The sequence below is a fragment of the Mercenaria mercenaria genome, chromosome 15 (genome assembly GCF_021730395.1).
Source record: "Mercenaria mercenaria strain notata chromosome 15, MADL_Memer_1, whole genome shotgun sequence".
Classification (NCBI taxonomy): domain Eukaryota; kingdom Metazoa; phylum Mollusca; class Bivalvia; order Venerida; family Veneridae; genus Mercenaria; species Mercenaria mercenaria.
In genome coordinates this window covers 70,820,640-70,845,200 of record NC_069375.1, presented here as the reverse complement: position 1 = coordinate 70,845,200, position 24,561 = coordinate 70,820,640, and the positions used below count along the sequence as shown (strand labels likewise).

At 35.3% G+C, this 24,561-nt stretch overlaps 1 protein-coding gene across 9 annotated transcripts in view; it reads right to left on the bottom strand.

Moving 5' to 3' along the window:
* LOC123558132 (disabled homolog 2-interacting protein-like) overlaps positions 1 to 24,561 on the bottom strand; it is a 207,598-nt gene that overhangs the window by 142,233 nt on the left and 40,804 nt on the right. For 8 of the 9 annotated variants that reach the window (XM_053525640.1, XM_053525641.1, XM_053525637.1 and 5 more), the window contains 2 exons: positions 16,810 to 16,896; positions 8,237 to 8,305 (listed from right to left, as the gene is read on the bottom strand). In XM_053525640.1, the coding sequence (XP_053381615.1) occupies positions 8,237 to 8,305; positions 16,810 to 16,896 (156 nt within the window). Of the gene's footprint in view, positions 1 to 3,801; positions 4,387 to 8,236; positions 8,306 to 16,809; positions 16,897 to 24,561 lie in introns of those variants that run through there. The other variant, XM_053525645.1, reaches the window with a different exon arrangement.

Below are 24,561 nucleotides of genomic sequence, written 5' to 3'. Positions count from 1 at the left end.
CATGAAATAGAAAGAAATCAATTATTCAAATTAGCCATACAATTTAAAGAAACAAGCAAACAGATGGCTCAAGAAATCATTTGGCACAATTTGTTAGTAATTCCTAAATAACGCTGTCCCCTTGGGCAGATTATTATGGAAATTGGCCTATAATTGATAAGGACTGAATTTTATAATCTGTGTCTGAAATTGTCCCAACTGTTATCCCACAAGCGGCATTTAAATTATTTTTTACAATGAAGCGAGATCAAGACTGACAGATTTGTTGCTTGGGCAGCAAAATGTTACACTTGTTGCTTGGACAGTAAAATGTTACACTTGTTGCTTGGACAGTAAAATGTTACACTTGTTGCTTGGACAGTAAAACGTTACACTTGTTGCTTGGGCAGTAAAATGTTACACTTGTTGCTAGGGCAGTAAAATCTTAAACTTCTTGCTAGGGCAGTAAAATCTTAAACTTGTTGCTAGGGCAGTAAAATCTTAAACTTCTTGCTAGGGCAGTAAAATCTTAAACTTGTTGCTAGGGCAGTAAAACCTTATGCTTGTTGTGTTGCTTGGGCAGTAAAATGTTACACTTGTAGCTTGGGCAGCAAAATGTTACACTTGTTGCTAGGGCAGCAAAATGTTACACTTGTTGCAAGGGTAGTATAATGTTACAATTGCTGTCAGGGCAGTACAATGTTACACTTGTTGCTAGGACAGCAAATTGTTACACTTGTTCCTACAGTCTTAAAATGTTACACTTGTTGTCAGGGCAGTAAAATGATACAATTGTTGCTTGGGCAGCAAAATGTTACACTTGTTGCTTGGGCAGTAAAATGTTATAATTGTTGTCAGGGCAGCAAAATATTACACCTGTTGCTTGTGCAAGTTGCAGTCATCCCTCAGTCCTTTCCTACTATTATTTACAAGCGGACCAAGCAATGCATTTTCCAAGCACTTAAACCAGTGATGTACTCTATGGTTACATTAAATATTATTAATAAAAAAGTTATTTTCAATAAGAAATACACACAGTATATTTGCAGGTCAAAAAGTTTGCAAACTGCCGATTTCAGATGTTTCAACAAGCAGAAATATTTGTGAATCCCCCAGAACTGAAATGCTAAAGCCAAGTTTATTTATCTTAACCAGACCATACTGACTTGTCTTGGTGTACATGGAAATATATACTGGCGGATATTTTTGCAAATTTCTTAAATTCATGAAATTTGCTCTTAAATAGTGTGCCAAAGTCAAATAAGACTTCTGTTATACATTACAAATGTAACAGCTAGCCAGAAGCTGACCAAAACAAATAAAACTTAGTCCAATGTCATATAAAACTGGACACAAGAGTCGTTTTATGACTGATCTTTACCTCAACCTATCCCTACAGCTATGAATCAATCATTAATCACATGTTAACGACCATATATAATCAATCAACTTCCTTATCATATTTCCTTCATAATTAAGTAAAAAACAACAACAATCAGTATGTCAGATATTAATTTTCAGTTTTCAGTGAATATCTAAAATGGCAATTATGTTATATGCTACCAATTGTGCATATTTTAATACAATTTAAGCCCTGAGCTATGAATTTTATTTAATACATAAATGTATATAACAAGAGCTGAAAACATTTATTACTATATGATATACCTGAAGGATCATATATTGTAACACAATATTTAAATGTCAATTTATCATAATGATTATTTCTGAAGTGTCCCTGACTTGACTACATGTCCTACTGATAAAATATTTCAACAAGTTCGGCTTGAAAATAGAAAATCGTGTGTTTGTGCTTATAATTTACGTTACTTAGAGTATAATTACAACTAGCACCTTCTCAGAATTTTTTACATAGCCAATTTAAATACTTAAAATTCATATAATTTTAGCAGGTGTCATCTTAATAAATAACAAGAGAGTCATGGTCACCCTACTTAGCTCATCAGATTTCCATAGCTCTAACAACTTAACCTTCCTCTCCAGTCTCCTTCCACAATTAACTTTTTTTAACAAATTATTACATAATTTAGGTTACTCATCATCTGGTCCCACCAAAATCCCTCCGTTGTATCTTGTTTCGGTGGCTCAAGATTATACAACTACTCAAAGAAACTTTGCTGGTCCTCGGTCCAGTTTGAGCGAACATTTTAGTTCTACTGTATATAAATATATATATATATTTTTTGCCAAGTCCTCCACAGATAGGTTAATTGTGTTGCAAGAAAAATCACCTGCCTTAAGTAGCCTGTAGTAAAGTTAGAGTACAGAAGCTTTTGATGTCACTGTGATAAGGGTGTATCCAATTTCAAGTCACACTTTTTTGGGCAGGTAATAATGAAAAGACAAGAAAAATATCTAACAATTCTTATATAGATATTTTGTATTTGAATGAAATACTTTGGTTGGGTTTCAGTCTAAGGTATAAAAACATGAAAAAATAAATAACGATCAATTTTTAAGTCTTTAAGTTATTGTAAGGAAGACAATTCAAAAGGGTTTCATTGACATATCATTATTGGGGAAATATTTCAACAAAATAATGTACCTAGAAGATACTTTTGTAGAAAAACACTCCCCCATAGCATAGTAGTAATAGGCAAGCTGGAGCAAAATCAAAGAGACACTGATGGTTGGTTTAGTGACTGAAATGCAATAGAGGCATTATCTACTTAGCATGTCCAATCATTCTATGAATTAGTTTCAATGTTCTGGGTTAAGTGGTTCTCAAGTTAAAGATCAGAAACGTTTTTTCATCTTCAGGGTCTTGTGACCTTGACCTTTGAAGGAATGACCCAAAAAACAATAGGGGGTGATCTACTGTGGATGTCAAATCATCCTACAAAGTTTCAACATTCTGTTTCCAGCAGTTCTCAAGAAGTTGATTGGAAACGGTTTTCCATGTTCAGGCCCCTGTGACCTTGACCTTTGATGGACTGACTCCAAAAACAATAGAAGTTGTCTATTCCATAACTTAACCATCCTTTGAAGTTTGAAGATTCTAGGTCATATGATTCTCCAATTATTGATCGGAAATGAAGTGTCGACAGAAAAACAGGCCATGCAAAAAAGTTTTCCTTCAATTAAATATAATATAATTATTTTAAACTTTGCAAAATTACAAAATTACAGTGCTAGTGAAGTGCTAAATTTTCGCAAAATATAACTGCCATGGGTGCCAATGAAGTAAATATGAACCAGTGTTCTGCCATGGAATCAATCACAGTAAATAAGTTTGTCATCTCTGTTCATCTATCCTGCCAATAAAAACTGCGGATGCAGGAAAAAAACTAACAATTCTGTCTATAACAGCTCTGTTTGATTCATTTTCTGGGAAATATTCCATTCCAGGCGGAAGTACGGAAGTACCCACCGTCTAGACAAGATAATTGGATTTTAAGTTGTTTCCATTGATAAAACATCCATAGCACTAGCCAGCTTTGGTTATATTAAGAATACTTGAGTCTAACTGTCTATTGAAAAAAACATCGACTACCACACACAGGAAAAACTGCTCAAGGAAATAGGGAACTGTTACTTCCTGAAATTACCGCAGCCATATATATGCATTCCATATAAGGATACGAATGAAAAAAACAACAACAACAAACTGTACAATATTTAAGGAACAGAAAATAACATCAATTTTCCCATAATTTATCTATATTTTCATGAAAAACAATAATCATTCCTTTTAATCATTTAGTGTACATGACAAATTCACATTTTGGACATCGGGGTATAAGAAAAGTTGAGATAAATATTTGAAACAAAATCTGTAAGAATTATAGAAGAGTAACTGACCTTTAATTGGAGCCCTCTTTCGTTTCCTCTTGAATGTTCTCCGTATACTGTAGGAGAATCGTCGAGAAAACCTCTTACTTTGCTTTCTGTCCATTTTAGGGGTAGATAACTCATCCATATTGGGTTTTTAAAATATTGTTAGAATTTATTTTAAATCCACTTACGATATTTCTGTAAGGTTATGTGAACAAAACAATTTAACTGCAAAATGTGTTACAATTTAGTCTTCCATGGTAAAGCCTTTTTTCATCCAATCACAAAATTAACCTAGTATTATGCCACAACTTTTCACAATAACCTCACATTTCAAACACCATTATTAATGTACAAACTAATATACAACAAACACTTATCATTTTGAAAGTGAAGCTGAGGAAAGTCAAGTCACATATTCCTCTTAAGTGTAACCGGTACTAGTTATAAAACACCAGAAAAAAAAACAACACAATCACGATTATATTTTCCGTGATATAAGTCGTTTTCCTTTAAAAGATACAGATATTTCAATAACCACACACTACCCTATCAATATCCGACATCTGTATAATATTTACTCCAATACTTTAAAACAGTTAAACTACATGAAGAAAGAATGACGATTGACGACTAACATAATTATATACACTTATATATAGTGGTTTAAAGGTTAAAGCCGTCATGTCATTATGCACTCGCTATTTAAGGCCAGCTGTAAATCAGATTTAAACGATTCTGTTGGTGACAAATTATTGATCTTATGACCATGGAGAAAGTCTGGTCCAACTACAGCTACCATAACCAATATTCAAATATTGTCTTAATTGATATTTCGCCTTTTATCTTATTCTCTCATTGTTATATTTGTCACACCTGCTTCTGGTATCAGGCGTGAGGGCATGACGACTTAATGCAGAATTGACATGTCATTACCATGTTGTGTTCTTCAGAAAAAATTGCTTTCCCATTGTGATCAAATTGAATTATAAAAGTTTTTCAATTGGTTCAAAGAGAAACTATCAGTTTTATTATTTAATTATCATCTTATATAGTCTAATACTCAAATATATTTTCCTTTATTTTCAAGATTTTCTATTCTTCATGTAATTTGTTTAAATTAACAACAACAAAAAATGCCTGGCTTAAATATTCAATCTGCCCAAAACAACAACATTAACAGTATGTTAATGTGGTCCTAAGTAGTTATAAATTATTACTGAAGTGGGAGGGGAAATGGCCCCTGGGATTTTTCGTGTAAACATTAATTTTTATGGATATGAATATAACTAGAAGCAAGTTAGTATATTGGTGTCAATAAATACAATCAAACTGATATACCTAGTAACCAAAAATGTTATACATAATTATTTTGTTATTTGACCAGCTAACCTGGAAGTATGCTTGTTTAATTACATTTTTCGTGTGAGAAACAGTGGCCGATTTTCACTACAATTGAATCTGCCTTAGCGGTCACCTGTATTAAATAGCCACTTTTCTTACACAGTAACTCAGCTAAATTCCCTATGTGACTTGTTGTTCTAATTTTAGCCAGTCATACGCAACAACCTGTGTTAAGCAGTCAGGTTGTGTCACCTCCTGGTACACAGGTTTGACTAATTCTACAATATTTACTGGAGTAACAATTTCCTTGAATGTATTAGTAAGAAGATAACTATCTCTGTGTTGGTTCTATATAACACCAAAACAACTACTGACTACTCAGAAATCAATACATAACGGGACTACTTTCTGTGAATTTTATGGTGTGTCAATCCTCAAAATGAAATTTAAAAAGTAAACTTCCCTTCGATATAGTATCAGTATCAGTCCACAAATTTATCCCCCACTGAAACTGCAGACGTTGCCAAAACCACAGAACCGTGTACCCATTAGATTATATGATTTTACAGTAAAAGAGCACCTTAGTGGAGAAAGACCCAGGGTTATCAGCAAGGTATTTTTTCTGGCATGATCGGCTAGCACCAGGATAGAACCATCTACCTTGATGGCTTCCTCATACAGCGATCTTAGTATAGGGCTCAAACACACAGAGTAGAGCTTTCACATATGAAAAATCATGTTAATTTTTTTTTTGCAGGCATAAAATTTCATAGTTTAGGTAAACAAGACCATTTTGTAGGGATACAAATTCATGGACTTCAAATATTTAAGGTAAACATCAGGGAAAGTTTGGTTACTTGTTGGGATTTAACTTTGTGGATTGAACCGTTACCATGAAATCCACAAAAAAATAGTCCACTATGAATACTAGCTTTTACCCTGCTACATTTCTTACAATGGACTGATCCATCATTCAATCTGGGCAGTACCATTTACTATTAGGAGTGGTCAATGAAAATTTTCTGACTGAAAAGTAAACAGTGCAGACCATGATCAGCCTGCATGGACTTGAACTGGTCGCAAAGGCAGAATCGCTTGCCAAATCACTTGCCAACATGAGGCTAAATATTAATGACTGCTTAACCACCTACACAAACCTGGAATGGTACCAAACATCTATCTCGCAAACTTATTTACATAAGTATAGTATTGGTAACTGCACAAACATGTAAAATGCAATATGTTACTTCCTTTGATCAAGTATTTCAGTGTACAATAGCAAGATACCATCAGTCCAATTATAGACATAAACAATCAATGTATTGTGAGCAAAGTAAATACACAAAGTAAGTTGATATGTTGGCAATGCCTCAAGGACATCCTGACGTCAAACCAACTGCCTTTCAGGGCCTTATATATATATTTTTGACTAAGTCAAGGGCCATAACTCTGGCCCATAAAACACTACAGTAGGTGTACAACTTTACACAATGAATAACAAGCTATAATGTTTCATGACTACAGATCAAAATACTTTTTGAGTCTGGTAGGGAGGTGCAACTTAAACTACTCTCAATCTCATAGACAGCAACATATCAGACTATAATGATGGCCAAAAGTTCCAGTTCCAGCAGTGCTAGCCAATCAGAGAGTAGAAGTGTATAATTTCACCTCAACATTTATATTTAGTTGAATGTTCACAGAAGTCTCCCCACACAAAAGTCTCTCTCCAAGAGCATAATCTGTTAAAATGGCCATTACTAGTAAAAAATCATGGTTAAAGGGTGTGTGGAATTTCTAGCAGGTTCCAGAGACATGCCTTCTCTGAAAAATCATTTCACAAATATACCTTAATGATTCAAACTGACGTATGTTACATAGGGGCCTAAATATTTCAGTCTTTTCAATTCCAGATAAAATAGAAATTATTGAAATCCGGTTTATTCAAATGTGTTACTGTAATTACTTATTGAAAGTCCTGACATCACTTTAAAACCAAACCCTTCATGCTAAATTCTTTGCACTCATTTACAAACTAGTTGACTAAGAGATGCCATTCATGCGACTGTGAATATCGACTGTAAATATCGAAACAGCAGTCTATCCCATACAAGACTCCACCGACATAAACAAATACAAAACGTCCTTAATGGCTTCCGATGTCCACCAGATATTGGCATTATGTCAACCTAATAGTCGCCTACAAAAATGTTCTGTAAACAAATCAATGGACGATCTGATAAAAAGAGAGCCAACTGTCTTTATAAGGTCAATAGGTAAGGCAAACAATACTGTGAATCTATTTGCTTCTATTGATAGTATATTGCCTACATGCCATTTATTGAATTTTTGTAGCATTTTGAAAAGATGAGCCATGAGGATTACAAAAGTTACCGAATCAAGATTAAAACACATTTATAGAGAATAGAAATACACTAATACCAGTGGGTGACCTTAATCAGTCAGCCATATCACCAAAAAGGACCTCAAAATGATGCTACAAATCAAGATTGCATGAAGATCCATTAAGCGGTTCTTGAGAAGAAGTCATTTAAAAGGCATTTCTAGTTTTAACTATAGTGGCTCCTAAAAAGGAGATAAACGACCCCCAACTGGCAAAATTTTGGGAGGACCTTATAATAATGATGCTACAGACCAAGATTATTGAAAATCTGTTTAGCTGTTTATGAGAAGTAGTCATTAAAAGGTATTGTTATTTTGAGCCCTAGTGGCCCCTTAAAGGGGCAAAAACTATCTCTATTGGAAAAAATTAAGAAAGGGCCTTCTAATGATGCTACAGGCCAAATTTGATGAATATCCATCAAGTGGTTCAATCCAAGGTGAACCATTTGAACAAAATTGATAGAAGTCCATGCCAGGACGCTATCGATAATATTTAGTGCAATTCTGACCAGTAGTTTCAGAGGAGAAGACGTTTAAGTATAAAATGTTAATGCAGGAAGTTGGACAATAGCTGATGGACGCCGGACCATCCACCTATACTACTGAGATAAAAAGTAACGAGTACAGCTTTGAACCAGGTGGTCTCTCTTCGCAGGGGTATATAGCAAAGGTTTCACTTTTAATAGATCTATAAAAAATTGTAGGTAATACATACGGAAGAATTTCTTGAGAACATGTCGTCTCTTTGGTGGAAAAAGTGCCGAATCATAGCTCCGTGTCAAATCTGAAAGAATAAATTTTTTTTTTTTCCATTGTCACACAAAAATCATAATAAAGAACAAGTACCGGTATTTAATCCCTTAGACTAGCATTCCCTGCAGAATATATTGTGTGTCAGGTGGGTGTTGTCTGGATAGAAACTGAGTATAGGACTGAAATATTCATAATTCTATGTAGTCTGGCCACCGACTAGATAATCTTTTTTTTCTTCTTTTTTTAGAAAAAAAATCTGTAAATAATTCTGACTTCCTCAGTCCTGGCTCTGATTATCTAATGTTTTGAGAAGAAAAGGGACATAATTAAACAGAATTTGAATAGTCTCAAGAGTTCTCTCCCATGAACAAAACATTAGGTCTGAACAGACTAAATTCTATGAAGCAGTGTTATAATGCCTGGGGTAGAAGCTTAAGTCTTATCATGCTGGACAAAATTACTTCTGCCTTTGCAACCAGTGTAGATCTTGATCAGTCTGCACATCCATGCAGTCTGATAAAGATCTGCATTGTTCGCTATTCAGTCAGTATCTTTGTGGTAAGCAACCCTTTTAGCAGTCAATGGTACTGTCCAAATTGAAAGATGGACCAGTTCATTACAGAAATTTAGCAGGGTAAGGTATAAGTCTAATCACAGCATCAGAAATAAGTATAATGAAATTTTGTAAGTATAAAATATTAGTGATTTCATCTGCAGAAATACTTGCTGAGCTGCAGAAATACTTGCTGTTCTTTTACTGGTTGCATTCCATGCTTCTTACAAATTTTATTTAGTACTTTATATGCAAACTGCTGCAGCCAAGAAAAGTCTTCCCCTAGCTGGATTAAGTATTGTTATATATCCTTGTCAACTGGGATCATGAAACCCATTCAATTTAAATGCATAACACAATTCTGCATAGGCTAGTTTCAGGGGACAACACCAGGTTTCATAATTTTGAATCCATTACCAAAATGAGTCTGCTATTGTTTGTCTTGGTCGCATTCTGTGCTTCAGATTGATTGTATTGATTGTATTATAGATTCTTTAGATGTAATAAGACCTTACGGACTAAACACCAAAGTCAAGGTAAATAGCTGATGTTCATTTGTGAACATGACGGCACAATGTGTTGTCTTGATAAGACAAACATTCCACCATAATTTCATAAATATCCCAAAAGGGGTTTGCTAAGACAACATTCCGTCCAATTTCATAAATAAATAATTATCCCTTTACGGTAGTGAACATACTTGTTATGACACTATTTTTGTTTAAATTCTGTTGCACAACCGAGGTAGGCAAAAGGATATAATAATGATTTTACAATAGATCATGTGCTTTACATCTAATGGAAACTACTCTTTCAAAATATTTTCCCATTGAACAGGGGAACAAATTCTTTCTTAACATTCAAATACAATTCACTGAGTTGCTTCCCTTATAAAAGGTATTGGAGAGGGATTAATAGAACTGACAGGCAGCTTGTACATATAGTTCAAACCTTTATCAAAACATTATTTTAATTATCAAAATAAATGTATCAGATGGTTCTTTAATTATTAAAATAAATGTTGAAACAATTTTTAGTATCAAAGACTTGTGTTAATTGTTAATCTATGAATGTAGGCCTTTTTACACAAAAGTTTCATGAATCACTTATGTCCAAACCATTTGGCTTAAGGAATGTATGTTCCCAGTGGGAAACTATTAAGGTACAATAGAAAGAATTTGTTACAAATGTTTATCAAATGCCTACCAATTCATCACCTTCTATGACATTAAACTGCACTTGTATCCTTAGTGAAAAAATGTTTAATATCATTTATGGAGTTGAAAGATCCCTTACGAAAAACCGTCCCTATTGTCAGTGTATGGTCAGTTTATGTCCAGTGTGTTTCCAGTGAATAATACTCTTAAATCCAGTTACTTGCCAGCCTATTTCCAGAGCTGACAATAAACTGACCCAGTGTGTTGCCACTGAATAACCATCATGTGTCCATGTACTTGTCAGCTAATTTCCAGATCTGAAAACCAGCTGTACAATTTAACTTCCAGTCTGCTGTCAGTTTATATGCAGTTTGTTGTCAGTGATGTTTGTAATGACCTTTTAACAAAATTTCATTGATTTTTCATATAAAATTATTTGAAGGAGCTAAATTATATAGAGGTATCTGGAAATAAAACACTGACAACAAGCTGACAACAAACTGGTATGCAATGTCAATCTGGCAACACACTGGATACACAACTGACAACAAGCGGCTTTTTGGACTTTCCAGTCTGTTGTCCTTGTATTGTCAGTGCGCAGCCAGTCAACTGGAAATATTTTTCTGACAACACACTGGCATATTGCCAGTGTGTTGTCATTGTATTGTCAGTGTAAAGTCAGTCACAACATGCCAGGCTCTCTTACATGGATAAGAGAAACACTTTAGCAAACTGGAATCATTATTTAAAGTTTTAACTAAATTCCTTCATGCAGTACAAAGTTATGAGCACTTATACATTAGTGTGGCAGATGGACTAGTCTTGTTTGTTTGTTTTTGTTTAACGTCGTTTTTCAACAGTATTTCAGTAATGTAACAGGGGGCAGTTAACCTAACCAGTGTTACTGGATTCTGTACCAGTACAAACCTGTTCCCACGCAAGTAACTGCCAACTTCCCCACATGAATCAGAGGTGGAGGACTAATGATTTCTAACACAATGTCGTTTATCAAATAGTCAGGGAGAACATAAGCCCCGTCCGAAGATCGAACTCGCGACCCCATGATCCGTAGATCGACGCTCTACCAACTGAGCTTAAGATGGACTAGTATCCCAATATATCACTTGCTTACTCAGTATTACTAATTTTATTTATTTCCCCTAGGAAAATTGTCTTTATTACCATTGTATTGTCATAGCATTGTCAGTGTATGGGAAGTTTGTTTCCAGTTTAGTGTCAGTATATATTTTTCTCTATTTATCTTTATTAATGGTTTAATATGAATTTTAATGTGACTTAAAACCTTCATTTGCTTGTGACTCAATTTTAATACCAATTAAGATTTGCAATATTTCAATTATCATAATATAATATTGAAACCAAAGGAGATTATGGTAAATTTGCAAGTTTAATTTTACAGGGTAGCGAAATACATGACTTTTAAATTTTCTGTATCTGTTTAGCACAAATACTTGTTGCGGACAGAATCTGTGTTACAATGAAAAAAATACTGTAAAATGATGAAAAAGTACCTTTACAATGTGCCCATCAATGCTGGAAAACTATTGAAAACTGAAAATAATTTTGGAGGGAAAAATGCAATACTCGGCCATTTTGATAAGGTGTCTTGTAATATTTGTTTTGCTGTGAAAATTGCTAAGATGGGTATATTGTCAGTGTATTGTCAGTGTGTAGCCAGTGCATTGCCAGAATCTGCTCTCAGAGTAAATTTATATCCACTGTACTGTCAGACAGACAGAAAATTCATTACAATATTGTCACTTATGTAATTTTTATCTCGACTATTCAAAGAATAGCCGAGTTATTGGACATGCCCGTATGTTTTTTTTTTTAGAAAATTATGGCCTTTTTTTCGACTTAGAAGGTTAAAGTTTTGTATGTAAGCTGGTATCTCAGTACTCACTTATGGGAATGGATTGAAACTAATTACACACTTGTTCACTGTCATGATCTGACATGCACTAAGCAGGTCCCATAACTTTTTTTTTTCAAAATTATGCCCCTTTTTTCCACATAGCATTTTTTGCTTAAGTTTTTTGTATGTAAGCTGGTACTCACTAATGGAAATGGATTGAAACTTCACACACTTGTCCACTGCCATAAGCTGATATGCACTGTGCAGGTTCCATAATCCTGTTTTGCAGTTTTACAAGATATTCCCCTTTTCCGACTTTTGTCTTCATTCAATTGACAAGGCTGTTGAGGCATTGCTGTCCTCCAACAGCTCTTGTTTACAATTCCAGTGTGTTGCCATATCAATTTGATTATAGAAATTATGTTTTTTATTTCCAGTTCCTTGCCATTTTCCTGCCAGATTTCTTCCAGACACTGGAAACAAGCTGACAATATTGTCAGTGTGTTTACATGCTGATTGTTATGAGCCAGTTTATTGTCATATAGTTTGCAGGTTATTCCCAGAAACTGGAAATAATATGGAAATAGTGTCCATGTTATTTTCAGATAGACTTTTTTTCTTGGAAGTTTGTTCCCCTGTAGGAGTCAGATTATTTCCAGTTACCTTTTTTTTTTGACAGACTGTTACCAGATTATTGACAGTTACCTTGCAGCTTAATGCCAGCTTGTTTCCATATTTCATTTTCGTAAGGGATATATAGAAAACTTAAGAATTACAAAGGTACAAATTTCAAAAAAGTCAACTTATTGCTTTGAACTAATATACTGATCTGATCAAAATGCAAAGACTTAACTGTAGGCAGGTGTAAATAATGTCTTTTTCAGACATAATAAACAATAGACTTTGGAACTGACATGTCTCTGCTGGGATGTATCGTCTTTACTATTAGAACATAAGCTCTTATCAAACCTTACCCTGCTAAATTTATAGAATGAACTTGTCCATCTTTCAAGTTGGACAGTACCATTAGCTATTAATAGGGAACAGTGCAGATCTTGATCAGACTGCACAGTAGTGCAGGCTGATCAAGATCTACACTGGTTGCAAAGGCAGAATCAGCTGTGTTCAGCATGATAAGGGTTAAAATATCTTATACTTTAAAAGTTATAGCAGGATCCCACTATGTGACTGATGGACTAATGGGTGCTGGGAGGTCTGCAACATATAAGTCCCCTCCAACATTAGTTGGGGATTAGCAAGGATGTACAAACAGATACAGATTCTGATAAGGCCACATACAAACAAATAAGTGCAATAGGTCCATCAATTCTAAAACAAACTAGAGATGCTTTTGAGAAAAGAACATGACTCCCACAACTGCCCGTATGAAAAATGTCTAGTTTCTCTAGATGGTTTATACGAGTGGATCCAATTAGGTGGTCTGAACGAGTGGATCCAATCAGTAATTCAAGGGCCATAATTCAAAAGTCCCTGGGCCGATTTGGCTAGTTATCAAACCTGGCTGAGGTCTTATGGTCAAACACATTTTGTTTAAGTTTGGTGAAGATCAGAAGAGAAATGTTCAACTTACAGAGCGGACAAGAGTAAAAACGCTGATTTTTCAGTAATTCAAGGGCCGTAACTTCAAAATGTCTAGACTGATTTGGCTAGTTATTGAACTTGGCCGAGGTCTCATGGTCAAACGTATTTTGTTCAAGTTTGGTGAAGATCGGATGAGAAATGCTGTACTTAGTACAGTGCGGACAAAAGTAAAAAGGCCGATTTTTGGTAATTCAAGGGCCATAACTCCAATATGCCTGGACCGATTTGGCTAGTTATCGAACTTGGCTGAGGTCTTATGGTCAAACACATTTTGTTCAAGTTCGGTGAAAATCGGATGAGAAATGTTCAACTAAGAGTGCGGACAAGCTTTGTGACAGACACACACACAAACAGACAGACAGACTGGAGTAAATCAGTATGTCTCCCACACCACTGTGTGGTGGGAGACATAACAAGTAAAACTAGAAGGTGTTTTTGTCACAAAAACATATGTCTTCCCCCTATGTAGACCTTTAGCTCTGGTGGCCAATTGTGCAGTGAAGCAGAATGTGTTGGCAATATGCACAACAAGGCTTGGTACTGATCACTCTTGTGAAGTTTCGTCAAAATCTGTCCAGCAGTTTGACCTGTGACAGCCGGACAAGGTTTTTCTATTTTCAGCTCTGGCGGCCATTTTGTGCAGCAAAGCAGAACGTGTCGATGATATGCATAACTAGGCTTGGTACTGATCATTCCTGTTAAGTTTCCTTGAAATCCAGCCAGCAGTTTGACCTGTGAAAGCCGGACAAGATTTTTCTATTTTTAGCTCTGATGGCCATTTTTATGCAGCGAAGCAGAACGTGTTGGCGTTATGTGCACCTACGGTACTGATCACTTCTATGAAGTTTTGTTGAAATCCAGCCAGCAGTTTGACCTGTGAAAGCCGGTCAAGATTTTTCTATTTTTAGCTCTGGCAGCCATTTTGTGCAGTGAAGCTTAACATGCCGGCGATATGCACAACTAGGGTTGGTGCTGATCACTTCTGTGAATTTTTTTTATAAATCCAGCCAGCAGTTTGACCTGCGAAAGCCGGACAAGATTTTTCTATTTTTAGCTCTGGTAGCCATTTTGTATAGTGAAGTGGAATGTGCTGGCAATATGCAGGTCTAGGGCTGGTACTGATCACTCCTGAGAAGTTTCGTCAAAATCAGGCCAGCAGTCTGACCTGTGAAAGCCGGACAAGCTTAATGCATGTTTATGGGGGAGGCATAATAATCTTAAAATACTCTGCCCCTTCTTTTCCATGCTGAAAATGACTTTTATGATTAAATAAATTAATGCATGGAAATATATTTGTTCTCTGTTATACAGATAAACCAATACTGAAAAAACACAGTGTGCCAATTAAATAAAAACAATAGAAGAAAAGTTATCTGCCCTTTAGATTACCTCGAAAATATATTAACACAATAAACATCATTCTTTAAAATCATGATCCAGATAAAGAAATATTTGCACATACAAAACAGGTGGTCTTAATAATAAAATAATGCTTTAGATTTCAATATCCAACAAAACTCATCAAAATAAAAAGATTCTTAATTACAATATTCAACAAAATTAATTTGTCATATCTCCAATTAGTAATAATCTAATAAACTAAACTGGCAAATCTAAGTTCAATTTAAATTACAAGAGACCTTCAGATTTCTATCTAGGAGCTAAACAAATGAAGAGTTTAAGTTTTACACCAACATGACCCTTCAAATACAAGAGGTTTTTATACAATTGTGGCTAGCTATCTTTTCAAACAGCCAGAGTTGAAGCAAATTTAGTGGATCTGCCTAAACTGAGCAGCACTGACAAGAACTTAACCTTTGAAAAATAGTTTAGACCTCATGACTGTGGCAACAATGATGAAACTTTTACATCCAACTTCATAAATCTTTTGTGACCTCAACTAGCATTAAACCATAAATATTTTATTCCCATCTTTATAAATCTTTTGTCATATCATGCTGCATAATTTTATGGAAAAACTTCAAACTTCAACAATTCTGACACCAATCTTAGTAACTAAAATTGCTCATTCAAAAATCTTTTTGGATCCTAAATATAAATTTATGCTTGCAAGTTCAAAACATGTGGCACAGCTACAAACAAGAGCTGTCACTATTGGTGACAAATGCCAAAGAATGTCACAGCTGAATGCGCAAAAAATCGCGTATCATTTTGTGACCTTGACCTTGACATTAAGAGGCCTCGGTCATAAGCGTGACACATCTCAATATGGTAAACATTTGTGTCAAATTATTTTCAAATGCTTCTATAAATGGCAGAGTTATGGACCAGACAAGAAACTTCTAAGTGTGACCTTGACCTTGGAGCTTGGGGTCTGGGTCTTGCACATGACACCTCATCTCATTATTGGGAACATTTATGCCAAGTAATTTCAAAATCCCTTCATCAATGGCAGAGTTATGGACCGGACAAGAAACAGACCATGTTAACCTTTGACTTCTAAGTGTGACCTTGACCTTAGAGCTAGGGGTGTGGGTCTTGCTCATGACACGTCGTCTCATTATGAGGAACATTTAAGCCAAGTAATTTCAAAATCCTTTCATGAATGGCAGAGTTATGGACTGGACACGAAACATACCCTGTTAACCTTTGACTTAAAAGTGTGACCTTGACCTTGGAGCTAGGGGTGTGGATCTTGTGCATGACACGTCGACTCACTATGGTAAACATTTATGCCAAATTGATTCAAAATCCCTTTGTGGATTGCAGAGTTATGGACCGGACACGAAACAGACCATGTTAACCTTTGACCTCTAAGTGCGACCTTGACCTTGGAGCTAGGGGTCTGGTTCTTGCACATGACACATCGTCTCATTATGGTGAACATTTACGCCAAGTTTTTTCAAAATCCATATATGGATGGAAGAGCCCAGACAAGAATTTACCGGACGCATGCACACACGGACGGACGGACAGTGCAATTTAAATATGCTCACCTTCGGGGGCATAAAAATGTTCATACATTTATATAATGATAAAACTTATGCTAGATACCAAAAATTTTATAACCTCATATAGCAACAATGCTGGACTGAGGTTAGACACTGAACTTTCTGTTCAACTGAGTTTATTATGATCTAATATCACATCATTGTTTTTGTGTCATGGCGAGGGTGTCATCAAATAAATAATAGTCGACAACATAAACAAAACATTTTAATGTACATATATACTCATGTTTTATACTGTTTTAGTGTCTCATAAGCCAATAATGGCTGGATGTAAAACTGTTTTAACAGGATTGTTTTATACATTATGTAAAATGCTATTAATGTTTTACAAGTCACACTTTAATAAAATATAAAGTTATAAGTTGTATATACTACCTGGCAGACTTTCATTGCAAGGAACCTCAAGGTGTGATCCATACAGCTCATCAGTTTGCTGGGCTTTATACAGCCTCTCTGTTGACACTGAAAATAGAACAATGTTGGAACAGCTTGAATCAATCTATAGTTAACATAGTCATTTGAATGGCTTCAATGTCTAACAGTTAGTTTCTTCCAATCAAAACATCATGGGATATTACCATTACCCTTGATATAAATCAAACACAACAAGTATGACGTAATCAGCCATGAAGGATATAACATTTTTAATAGTAAAGTCAGGCATCAAACATCAAGGGACGTTATTTTGAAGTTAAGACAGGCATCGAGGGACATTACTTTGAAATTAAGGCAGGCATCAAGGGACATTACTTTGAAGTTAAGACAGGCATCAAGGGACATTATTTTGAAGTTAAGGTAGGCATCAAGGGACATTACTTTGAAGTTAAGACAGGCATCAAGAGACATTACTTTGAAGTTAAGACAGGCATCAAGAGTCATAACTTCTTAGTACTGCTCTAGGGTAAGACAAGCATGATCAAGAGGACATTACCTTTTATATAGCATCAAGGAATAAGTCAGACATCAATGGACACTGCTTTTAAGTTAGTATCAAAGGGACATTACTTTGAAATTATAAGTCAGACATCAAGGGACATAACTTTTAAGTAAGCATCATAAGACACTGATTTGGACTAGAACAAGCATCTAGGGGACATGATGATCCAAGTCAGGAAACAAGTAACATTAGGCCAGAGTTTTTTTATCTTTCGTTTTACGGGAGATTTTTGAAAAATGAGCAGGGGGAGGAGGGAATAAAAATAAAAATAAAAAGCTTGAAAGTGAGCATCTCGGAAAAAAATAAAAATAAAATAGAATTTTTTAAGATTTTTTTATTTTGATGAACTTTCGTTTCAAGTTTTGTTTACTTGTGTTTGTGTCCAGTATTTAATATTGTGATTTATTGTTATGTTTTAAGACTATAAAAGCCATTTATACAGGATGAACTTTGAATAAAATTTTCATGCATGCTTGTGAATAAACTGCTTCAGGCACTGTAACTCACACTGGCAAGTCTTTAAAATTCAGAAAGCTTGTTTTACTTAATTTAAGTGAAAGACAAAAATTATTTTATCTGTTACAACAGCCACAGTAAATTTCAGTGACAGCAAGTAGAGGTATAAAGTGGCTTAGTAGTGTAGTAGTTTTGGTGGTTTGGTTTGCTTGCATCTTCTGCTGTGTAACCTCTGCTTTTTATACATAATATTTACTTATTGTATCTTTCACCCATATCATCTTTAACGAGCTAACTTTACAGTTTATGCCAGCTCATAATATACTGGATTTTATCAGCAAAATAAAGTATTTAATAACTTTGAATAACAGTCACAGTGCAGAGGGCAAGATTTTGAAAAGTGTCTAATAAAATCTGGACACAATCATCGTCCATCCACCCGTGTAGAAAGAGAGAAAAAAAAACGTTAAAGATTATCGGTAATTATTCAGTGATAAACTAAGTAATGTTGAATTTTCATGATCAATTTACACCCCCTCTAAGAGCTAAAAGAAGTGTGTCAGTATCTTGACATCTGAAGCGGAGATCAAAGCGGTATTTTTGCTCGAGATTGTCATGGCATTACGTCATGTTTTCGTGCCATGTGACATATCACTGTCTGATCGTACTGCATCGGTCCTTAAAATTGCTGAGAAATAGAAATCAATAAAATATATTCTTCTTTAATTTGTTATCAAAAGCGAATGTGCTATATCCCGTATAAAGGTAAATGTCTCAAACGATAGTTACTATAGCGGATATCCTATCTCTGTGACCTATTTGCCCTCAAGGAATTTACATTATTGTTTGACAAGAAAAACTTTTAAATTGTTCCCTTACGAAAATGAAATATGGAAACAAGCTGGCATTAAGCTGCAAGGTAACTGTCAATAATCTGGTAACAGTCTGTCAAAAAAAAAAGGTAACTGGAAATAATCTGACTCCTACAGGGGAACAAACTTCCAAGAAAAAAAGTCTATCTGAAAATAACATGGACACTATTTCCATATTATTTCCAGTTTCTGGGAATAACCTGCAAACTATATGACAATAAACTGGCTCATAACAATCAGCATGTAAACACACTGACAATATTGTCAGCTTGTTTCCAGTGTCTGGAAGAAATCTGGCAGGAAAATGGCAAGGAACTGGAAATAAAAAACATAATTTCTATAATCAAATTGATATGGCAACACACTGGAATTGTAAACAAGAGCTGTTGGAGGACAGCAATGCCTCAACAGCCTTGTCAATTGAATGAAGACAAAAGTCGGAAAAGGGGAATAATCTTGTAAAACTGCAAAACAGGATTATGGAACCTGCACAGTGCATATCAGCTTATGGCAGTGGACAAGTGTGTGAAGTTTCAATCCATTTCCATTAGTGAGTACCAGCTTACATACAAAAACTTAAGCAAAAAATGCTATGTGGAAAAAGGGGCATAATTTTGAAAAAAAAAAGTTATGGGACCTGCTTAGTGCATGTCAGATCATGACAGTGAACAAGTGTGTAATTAGTTTCAATCCATTCCCATAAGTGAGTACTGAGATACCAGCTTACATACAAAACTTTAACCTTCTAAGTCGAAAAAAGGCCATAATTTTCTAAAAAAAAAACATACGGGCATGTCCAATAACTCGGCTATTCTTTGAATAGTCGAGATAAAAATTACATAAGTGACAATATTGTATGAATTTTCTGTCTGTCTGACAGTACAGTGGATATAAATTTACTCTGAGAGCAGATTCTGGCAATGCACTGGCTACACACTGACAATACACTGACAATATACCCATCTTAGCAATTTTCACAGCAAAACAAATATTACAAGACACCTTATCAAAATGGCCGAGTATTGCATTTTTCCCTCCAAAATTATTTTCAGTTTTCAATAGTTTTCCAGCATTGATGGGCACATTGTAAAGGTACTTTTTCATCATTTTACAGTTATTGTTTTCATTGTAACACAGATTCTGTCCGCAACAAGTATTTGTGCTAAACAGATACAGAAAATTTAAAAGTCATGTATTTTCGCTACCCTGTAAAATTAAACTTGCAAATTTACCATAATCTCCTTTGGTTTCAATATTATATTATTGATAATTGAAATATTGCAAATCTTAATTGGTATTAAAATTGAGTCACAAGCAAATGAAGGTTTTAAGTCACATTAAAATTCATATTAAACATTAATAAAGATAAATAGAGAAAAATATATACTGACACTAAACTGGAAACAAACTTCCCATACACTGACAATGCTATGACAATACAATGGTAATAAAGACAATTTTCCTAGGGGAAATAAATAAAATTAGTAATACTGAGTAAGCAAGTGATATATTGGGATACTAGTCCATCTTAAGCTCAGTTGGTAGAGCGTCGATCTACGGATCATGGGGTCGCGAGTTCGATCTTCGGACGGGGCTTATGTTCTCCCTGACTATTTGATAAACGACATTGTGTTAGAAATCATTAGTCCTCCACCTCTGATTCATGTGGGGAAGTTGGCAGTTACTTGCGGGGAACAGGTTTGTACTGGTACAGAATCCAGTAACACTGGTTAGGTTAACTGCCCCCTGTTACATTACTGAAATACTGTTGAAAAACGACGTTAAACCAAAAACAAACAAACAAGACTAGTCCATCTGCCACACTAATGTATAAGTGCTCATAACTTTGTACTGCATGAAGGAATTTAGTTAAAACTTTAAATAATGATTCCAGTTTGCTAAAGTGTTTCTCTTATCCATGTAAGAGAGCCTGGCATGTTGTGACTGACTTTACACTGACAATACAATGACAACACACTGGCAATATGCCAGTGTGTTGTCAGAAAAATATTTCCAGTTGACTGGCTGCGCACTGACAATACAAGGACAACAGACTGGAAAGTCCAAAAAGCCGCTTGTTGTCAGTTGTGTATCCAGTGTGTTGCCAGATTGACATTGCATACCAGTTTGTTGTCAGCTTGTTGTCAGTGTTTTATTTCCAGATACCTCTATATAATTTAGCTCCTTCAAATAATTTTATATGAAAAATCAATGAAATTTTGTTAAAAGGTCATTACAAACATCACTGACAACAAACTGCATATAAACTGACAGCAGACTGGAAGTTAAATTGTACAGCTGGTTTTCAGATCTGGAAATTAGCTGACAAGTACATGGACACATGATGGTTATTCAGTGGCAACACACTGGGTCAGTTTATTGTCAGCTCTGGAAATAGGCTGGCAAGTAACTGGATTTAAGAGTATTATTCACTGGAAACACACTGGACATAAACTGACCATACACTGACAATAGGGACGGTTTTTCGTAAGGGTTGGTCAAAAAATACATGTACAAAGATTCATTTAAAACTTATTAAAAACCGCAGTGACATCACATTGCTTTATTTTAAAATCGCATATCTGTTTACGTTCACGAGGTCACGTAACCTATTCTGGCGCACTAACAGAAATCTGTTTGCCAAAAATCGTTTTACTCCATGTATTGTAATCGCAGCCGCTTTTTCATTATTTAAGATTTTTTTATTCTGTTTTTTTGTACTTTCTGGTCAAAAGTCTGAATTTTAAGCCCATAGTATTCATCATTTATTTACTTTTAGAATGAAATAAGTAACTAAGATCGCGCTGTTTGAATTTTTACAAATGATTATATGAAAATTCGACCGTTTTTATAGAATTTTGCCTACATTTCTGTCGATATCTTATTAAAATCATTATAGAATTCAAAAAGTATTATTTCTCAAGGGGAGATGAAAACTTGAAGCAAAAATATTAAAAAATGAATGCACTACGCACGGTTTTTGTGTACGTGTCGATGTAAATTAGATGTTACGATAGGTCACACGTGCTTGTGGAATGGAAAATTACCGGCATGACGTTTTGATATCTTTACGATTCGCGGGTAAATTCCAGTCAATCCAGGTAGCGACTGAACCATCTCAAAGTTTGTTGACGTTTTGTAGATGTAAATTCTGAATTTTGGTAAAGTAAGGACGTAAAAAATCCACTCGCCCGATCGGCCGAGTACACAGCGAGGTCCACTCGTCCTACTCAGACTTAACTCGCCAATGCGAGCAGGCGAGTGGAATTTTACACCCTGTTAATGCCGATAAATGTACGGCAAAACACGATATTTTGCACGCGTTAAACTCCCTTCCTGTGAAATTACGTCCAGGTGAAAATACACTTATTTTATTTTCTTTGGGGCTGTAAACAACCGACTGGCGGAAAAAATAAAATAAAACTCGGGAAAATGAATTTTAATTTTATTCCACTTTTGCAATATTAAGGACCGGCGCTCCCGTAAAACGAAAAATAAAAAAACTCTGGCCTTACCTCTGTTTGCATAAGGGATCAGCTAGGCTCCAAAGGGACACTTCTTTGGAGTTAGACATGCACCACTTGACATCAGGCAAGGGACATAACCAGTACTTTTAAGTATAACAGTATCAAGGGACAACTCTGAAGTCCAGTCAAGTGTCAAGAGAGTTTATTTTTTGAGTTTGTTAAATATTGAGTTGAAGTACAACATCAGGGGATATTACTCTGGAGTTAACTACAAAGGTACAAAGAAGTCAGGAATTGGGGTACCTAACTCTGACAAGGTAGAGCATCAGGGGAGTTAACTACTGTTTCATTGAAAAGATCACTCATTTATCACTGCCAGTAAGATCACAATCTGAAGTGTCTATATTTTAGTTTTTACACAGAATTGCAACACTTTAATATCTGACATAGTGCTATAAAACTCACCTGTTAATAAATTACATGACCTTAACTCTATGACAGGTGCAATAATTAGTATACAAGCCAATTCCCTGACAATATTACTAACTAATCATTTACATATTGTATTTTTATGACAAGTTACAAATCCTACACAGATATGAATGTCAGAATAGTGCATGATCATGTACAGGAAAATGATGGGCTGTTCTCACATAAAACAGCTATTTCTGTCTCTACATTATACAGATAGTGAGATCATTATGATATATATATATATCACTATTTTTTTCCTCCAGTAATATAATAAACCCCACCGCAGTTTTCACAACAGGAGCGTAGCCAGTCCCAAACTGATGCACCAGCATTTAATTGTAGACACAATTTAGAGGGCCTGATTCTAGCACAATGATCTTGAATTTCAGAAAACTTCTTTTGTACATTCTGTCATATATTTGGTCCTAAGAACCCAAGTTATTTTGTAATTATTACTATAATCTGAATAGTACTTGTTTGAAATCATAAACGGGCCCAGGCATTTTGGCCTTAGTAGGAGTCTCCGTGACTGAACCTCTCTAAATGAAGAAAAACTGTCTTGTTTAACCCTTAGCCTGCTGGCGGCGAGTGATTCAGCTTTTGCGACCAGTGCAGACCAAGATCAGCCTGCACATTCGTGCAGTCTGATCATGGTCTGCACTGTTCGCTATTCAGTAATAAGTGGTACTGTCCAAATTGAAAGATGGACCAGTCCATTATAGAAATATAGCAGGGTAAGGGTTAAAGAGGTTACTGCTCAAGAGACCTCAGCCTGTTCTTTGAGAACAAAAAGCTTAGTATTTTGGCAAATGGGGATAAAAGTCCTGATGCGAAGTCAATTTTGGGCCAACTGCAATTGAAGTGGATGACGTTTTTCTGGGAGGGAAGAAGCTTGTAAACGACTCTCACTATGGAAAAAAAGAAACAACCTGAAAGCGTTTATTTATGAAGAATTTTGTTTAACTGTAATGAATTAAGCTGACAGGTGTTTTCTAATTAAGGGGTGTGTCTCATATAGGATATTACAGTATTGATCGAATGCAATGAGGAAATTTAACTGTGAGTACCATAAGAAAAAAGTACAATATGACTATATATTATTCATTATGTTTCCTGTTGATGCAACCCACCATCCTTTACAAACAGTTTCAGGTATGAATTTTGGCAAGCTTTTCTTTTACTCAAATTCTAAATGCTTAGTAACAGGTAGGTAGGGAACAATACCAGCAGCCAAGAAAATAATTGCTAACAGCCACTGCAATGCATTTGTAACAGATTAGAAAGTGCATTTCACTAACACTTAATTGGGTTTGTAACAAGTGGCAACAGAGTGTTTGCATACCATTTTCTACATTGTTTTCTGTTGTTTTCAACACAATCTTAAATTTCAAACTACATGTATATTGTATGTTCCTTGATTATTTAAGTATTAAGTTTACCTCCTAGAGCACCCAGGGTTGTTAATTTCTTAATTTGGATAAGAGTCCAGTGCATGGCTGTGTAATCACCTTGCATGCTAATCAACCAATGAAGCCATCTTCTGTACCATGCACTAAAATGTCAATCAACTCAATCCCATGGCAACTAGGCCAGTTCCTAAGTACTTTAACCCCTATAGAGGCCATGGCAGCTAGACTCTGTTTCAATGTTCTTTAACCTCTACAGTGGCCATGGCAACTTGATCAGTTTCTAAGTACTTTAACCTCTACAGAAGCCATGGCAACTTGACAAGTTTCTAAGTACTTTAATCTCTACAGAGGCCATGGCAATGAGACCAGTTTCTAAGTATGTTAACCTCTACAGCGGTCATGGCAAAACCAGTTTCTAAGTATTTTAACCTCTACAGGGCCATGGCAACTTGATCAGTTCCTAAGTACTTTAACATCTACAGAGGCCATGGCAACAAGACCAGTTTTTAAGT